This window comes from Strix aluco, chromosome 5, assembly GCF_031877795.1.
Source record: "Strix aluco isolate bStrAlu1 chromosome 5, bStrAlu1.hap1, whole genome shotgun sequence".
In the NCBI taxonomy this organism is placed as follows: Eukaryota; Metazoa; Chordata; class Aves; order Strigiformes; family Strigidae; genus Strix; species Strix aluco.
This window is the reverse complement of record NC_133935.1, coordinates 87,900,007-87,906,006: the sequence shown is the minus strand read 5'-3', so window position 1 is coordinate 87,906,006 and position 6,000 is coordinate 87,900,007. Positions and strand designations below refer to the sequence as shown.

Below are 6,000 nucleotides of genomic sequence, written 5' to 3'. Positions count from 1 at the left end.
GCAGAGTGGGAGGCTACTGGTGTGGCACGGGGGCCACCTGCTGGGCAGAGGGGACAGTGCCACCCCCAGCTGGCCCTAAGAGCCCCCCTAAAAGTGGGGGACACGGGGGTGGGGGTGTATAGGGCTGTCCTCCCCTTCCCTGCTCCCTCCCCAGGGCAAGGGGCAGGGCCCGGAGGGCTGGTGGTCCCAGGAGGTGGCCCTGGGCCGGTGTGTCCCACCCCTTGCACCCAGCATCACCCCAAGGTGCTCAGGGCTGCCAGGCTGGGTGCTGGCAGCAGGTGGCACTGGCATGACACGAACCCACCACCCTGTCCCCAAGCTGGGCCCTAAGGGTGACAAACGGCTGGAGCAGAGGAAGGGTGGGGGGAGGAGGGTGATGGAGAGGAAGGTCTGGCTCAGCTCCAGCAAATTTGGGACGACAACTGGAGCAAGTTAAACTGGGATGAGGACAAGGCAGAGGCCAGGCTGTTGTTCCCCTTCCCTGGCCCACCCACAGCCCCGAAACACCAACTCAGGGGTCCTTGAACTGCTCCCACTCCGGTCACATCCCCTGTATATATTATCCCAATCCCCACGTAACATCAAGCCCAAATTATGCACGATTATACAGAAAACAGCCACCTCTGCCAGAATTATCAGCCCGGGACACCAAACACGCTCCCACGACGGCATCTCAGGCAGCATCGCCTGTAACAACTTGTCCTGCTGCAAGAAGAGACCTGGAAAGAAATTCACCCTACGAGGCTGCGCAGGTGGAGGGATGGTGGGGATAGATCCTTCATTTTCAGCCCAAGACCCCAAAAATCAGCTTCGGTGCCCCGACCGTGGTCACCAGGCATGGAGGGACATCACCCAGCTGCTTGGAGGAGCCGGCTACCCCAAGACTACCATCAGTGTGTTGGGTGTGTGCAACAACCTCTGCTTCCACCTCCAACAGATCATCTCCAGGCCCTGGAACGGCTCTGATCTGGCATAGATGGGCCATGGGTGAAGTCGTGGTGGGATGCAGAGTCAAAGCCACAAGGTCCAGGGTCTTTCCCGCAAGACCAAGCTCTCGGCGATCAAGCATTAGTCAAGCTTCAAGGTATATACATATTTTATTTTAAAAAAAGTTTACAGTTCTTTAATTATACACAACTATTGGAGAGGTTATACTCTTAGAGAAGAGGCATTTTGTCAGGGTGGCAGATGTGCCCACTACATCAACAACGCAAGAAAAAGAGGAGAAAAAAGAAAAAGTAAAAAAAAAAAGAGCTGACTCAAACAAAGGGCAAAACACCCCTGATCTCTTCAAGTATCACACAATAGGTACCAAACACAGGCAGTAAAATCATGGCCATTTCTCATGCTGCAAACACCCCTGCTAAAGTGCCAGCAGAACTTGGAACGAGAAAAAAGAAGCAAAAAATAAAGAATTGTCAAACACCTCCCAGCCTTCCCGATGGTGTGCGAGGAGGGTCCCTGCCGATGGACGACACCCGCCAGGCAGGGAGGGGAAGGGGAGCCCCGTCTCTCCGGCACGTGTTAAGGGATGGGCAGAAAGATAAAGAAGAAGGAGATAGGTTGAGGTTTAACCACGGACACGGCGGAGGCAGGAGGACAAGCCCAGGCCACACCAGGCTGATGGCAAAGCTCTGCTCCCGTCCCCGCTCCAGCATCCTGCTGCATCCACCAAACTGACCTGTGGGTCAAGAAAAACACGTCGCAGAGGGTCAGCGACCAGCCCCGAGGTGCAACCATGGAGGGATGCAGCCACTCAGCTTTTCATGCCACTCAAAAACCTCGAGGAGAGATTGATTACAGGGATAGAAGCCAAAGGTTATTTCCAAAACAGCGCCAAGGGGCTGTGGCAAGTTTTGGTAGCGGGGAACTCAAGTCGGGGTCCATCATAGGCTGGCTGAGAAATTCCCATCACCCTGACAGAGCACAAGGTCACAACACCACTGTTTTCTGAAGAAGAAGAAAAAAACCCCTCAAGAGGACCAAAAAAAAAAAAAAAAAGAAAAAAAAGAAGCTACCTTGCTTCAATATGGCTCCACCTTTTCTTCCAGACTATGTAGGCGCGGTTTTATTTACAAACTGTTTGAGGAGGGAAGTTTCTTTTGGGAGAAGGAGGGAGATTTGGAAAAAAAAGGTGAAAAAATGATGGAGGGGAAGCAACAGAGGGGTGCAAGCGGCCAGGAGCAGGCGTTCCTGACCCGCAGAGCGAACCCCAGCCCACCTCAGCCCCTAGAAGCATCTTACATCCAGGACAGATGTTTTCACAAGCAGCATTTTGGCAGTTGGTTTTTCCTTCGCCGCCGGGCACGGGACAAACCCTTGGTGCCGGGGCAGTGAGTTTTGCCACAGCTCGGAGTGCCGGGAGGAGCCGGGGAACACACGTTTTTGTGGCTCTAGACCCATCGAGCCACCAGCCCACGCAGCTTGGACAAGCTCCAGGAGCCCCATTGTGTCCTCACACCTGGGGCAGGAGCTGGCCCTGGCAAGTTGCGGCTTTAGCGTTTTTTTTTGGGGGGAAATGCCTGTTTAGCAGAATAAGTGTTCCACAAAAGGAGGGAGGAACGTGCGAGCGGTTTGGTGCACTAAATCCATGTTAGGGGATGGAGTGAGGGGGAAGAAAAACCCACAAAGGAAGGGGAATGAGGTAATTAGAACACTATTTTTATACAATATTGAAAAAATACAAATTTTTATTGTGATTTTTTTTTGGGTTTTTTCTTTTTTTAATCTTTTAAACTGATATCACCACCCAGCACTTACTCTACTCCTAAGTAGCACCTACAGTAAAGGTTATAGCACAAGCAAACTGCTAGGTCAGCAGGTAAGCAAGTTAAACAGTGCCAGCAAAACGTGGCCCCTCCCTCCCCAAAGTAATGAGAAAAACAGCGTGCTAGATAAGAGTTAAGTACACCATTACATGTTAAATAGTTAATATTACCCTTCCGACAAGCCACAAATGCTAGATAGAGAACTTCAGCACAGTCACTAGCCACAGCCCTAACATTACTGCTTTAAAATAAAAAGGGAAAAAGGAGAGGAAAAACCTTTGCTTCATGCCCGTAATTAACATAAAGGAAATTCTTTGTATATTTTTATTAAGGAAAATCATGCTAAAGCAAAATGGTACTTTACGAAATTTTTTTTCCCCCAAAAAGAAAAAAAAATAAATTGATTGTGCTTTATGAATTAGAAATAGGATTGTAACCTTCCAACCCCAATGACTCAAAACTTGGTGGCATTTCTAAAGGAAAAAAAAAAAAAAAAAAGAGAACACAATTCTGGGAACATGACAAATGTACCAGTCTGACATTCAAAACTCTGCTCGAGAGTTGCTCAGGGTGGGTTGATTTTTCCATGCACTGTCCTGTAGGTTGCACCACAAATTAAAGCATCTTGTCCAAACCCCTCCAAAACCCCAAAAGAATACAGCAGGTAACATTCAGCTTTAAAAATCCATCTTAGTTTGAATCTCCAATGCACAATTATCCAAATTCAAGTATACCAGCATCTCAGGTAGACATTTACTATATTAGAATTCATAGCATTAAAACAAACAAACAAAAATCTCAGCTTGCTGAAAGACACCAGGAGAAATCAAACTTTTCAATTCAGAAGCATCCTGGAAAAAAAAAAAAACAAAACAAAAAAACCAAAACAAAACAGAGCAGATTCACTTGCTTCCTCAGTTGGTGCTTTTAGCTTTTTTTTATTCATCTCAAATTTTTCTAGATCATATTCTTTGTTAACTTTTAAGAAATTTTAATCCTGTTGTACACACACAAGCAGATGGCTACCAAGCTGGTGCAGAAGGGGGAGGAAAAAGGGAAAATAAAATCAGTGCCGATGGATTCGTGGACTACAGCCAATGGGCCAATCTTCGTGGATCTGAAGCTCTCAGCAAGGCTAATCCATCTGGTCAGAGGACCCTCTTAGGAGATGGAGAGTGTTTGCGAGGTGTTTAACCATACTTCAAGCAAGAGAAAAAAAAAAAAAAGCAAACTTGAAGCCATTAAAGGGCAGCAGTTTCAAAACTATGACAAAGTAGGAGTTTGACTTCACATGTGCTCCAGCTAAATCAAAGCACTGTTCAGAGAGCATCATTTGTGGTTTGTGGTGTTTTGTTTTTTTGTTTTTTTTTTTTTTTTCCTCCCGAAAAGGGAACAGCTCGTAATCCAGACCAAGAAAGTGAACAACATCCAGATGAAGGCTTTCAAAAGTCCCAAAAGCAAATAGACCAGTGGTTGTCAGTCCCTACAGTTCAGAAGGGCAGGCAGGAGTCCACATATAAAACCGGACTTAAAATCCAAGTCAAAATTTTTAAGCTTCAATGCTCTGAATAGCTCCATGCATTTGTACTGTTTGTTTTTATTTCTTTTTTTTTTTTTTTTTTAAGTGTGACTCCATGTAAAATACGATCAGCAAGGTTGACCTGAAGGAGCACCTTTCATTCCACTGTCTGATCTACACGGTTAGTATATCATCCCCCAGATTTTATACTTTGAGAAAATGCTGTTCCACGTTAGCATCCAAGGTGGTGTCTTTGGAAACATCGATAAGAAAGCAAACATCTTTTCGCTAACTCCCTACCTACCAGGGCAGCTGTTTTAGCTGACAGTTCAGTAGCACACAAGTTGACTTGGCCAAATGGAATCTGAATGCATGCATTCGGGCTGCATATTGCTACCAAAATGGAATGTGGGAATATGCTATGCACCTCGGGTTCGAGAAATGACCAAGAAAATCAAGATCTAAAGGGTGATATATATATATCAATGCTATTATTCATAAAAACCTTGTTTAGTAATAAAAAAAATTGCTTTGTTTAAATATGAATATTATAGTCTGCTTCTCATGGTTAGGAAATTAGAGTCTCTCTGAAAAGCAGGTTGCCTCTTCTACTACAACTCCATATCCTGAGCCTCATCTTCCGAGAAGTCAGACATGGAGCTCTCAGACGAGCTGTCCCCGGTGCCTTCTTCCTGTTCTTTTAGTGCTTCTTCTGTTGCATATTTCTGAATGTATTCTGTATGTGACAGAAAAGAAAAGACATATAAGCAGCTTATATTCAACAGTCAGAGGATGGGTGAACTATGACTAACAGCTGGTTGGGCCACATGATGTTTGGTAAGTCATACAGATTACTCTATTTCTCAGACCGAAGGCAGCATTCACAGAATCCCAGAATCATCTGGGTTGGAAAAGCCCTTGAAGCTCCTCCAGTCCAACCATGAACCTCACCCTGACCGTTCCCAACTCCACCAGATCCCTCAGCGCTGGGTCAACCCGACTCTTCAACCCCTCCAGGGATGGGGACTCCCCCCCTGCCCTGGGCAGCCCATTCCAACGCCCAACAACCCCTTCTGCAAAGAAATCCTTCCGAAGAGCCAGTCTGACCCTGCCCTGGCGCAGCTTGAGGCCATTCCCTCTTGTTCTGCCGCTGGTTCCTTGGCTCAAGAGACTCATCCCCCCTCTCTGCACCCTCCTTTCAGGCAGTTGCAGAGGGCCAGGAGGTCTCCCCTCAGCCTCCTCTTCTCCACACTAAACCCCCCCAGTTCCCTCAGCCGCTCCCCATCACACCTGTGCTCCAGACCCTGCACCAGCTTCACTGCTCTTTTTTGGACATGTCCCCAGCCCAGCCCAGCAGCCATCCCAACTACACGTACAGTCTTTAACCTAAGTCCTCCCCGGTGTGGTGTATCTCACTTAATAGGACGGGAGTCAATTTACTGCCAAAATAGGAGCTACCGTGGTGACCTAGAGAACAAGTCTAAAAGCCATCAAGATGTCCCGATAAAGCCTGACTTTCAGAAATTAAGATCTGAGAGTTTAAACCAATAGGGCAGAACAACCATCACTGAAGCCAAGCTCAGAGCCAGACTAAACTTCCAGACTAAACTCTGCATAAGCAGTTTAAGGATGGATGGACAGAGAAAGCAGAGAAGACGACTACTGCAGGAATAGCTGCACCTTTTTATTTTTTTTTTAAATAAAAAATGAAAG

The 6,000-nt window shown here is 46.7% G+C and overlaps 1 protein-coding gene across 2 annotated transcripts in view; it reads right to left on the bottom strand.

Annotated features, from left to right (window-relative positions):
* Window positions 1-1,078: 1,078 nt before the first annotated feature.
* The window catches only part of UBE2H (ubiquitin conjugating enzyme E2 H), a 57,939-nt gene continuing 53,017 nt past the window's right edge, over window positions 1,079-6,000 (bottom strand). For both annotated transcript variants that reach the window (XM_074828131.1, XM_074828132.1), the window contains one exon: window positions 1,079-5,023. In XM_074828131.1, coding sequence (XP_074684232.1) covers window positions 4,899-5,023 — 125 coding nt within the window. In that variant the 3' untranslated portion in view covers window positions 1,079-4,898. The remainder of the gene's footprint in view (window positions 5,024-6,000) is intronic.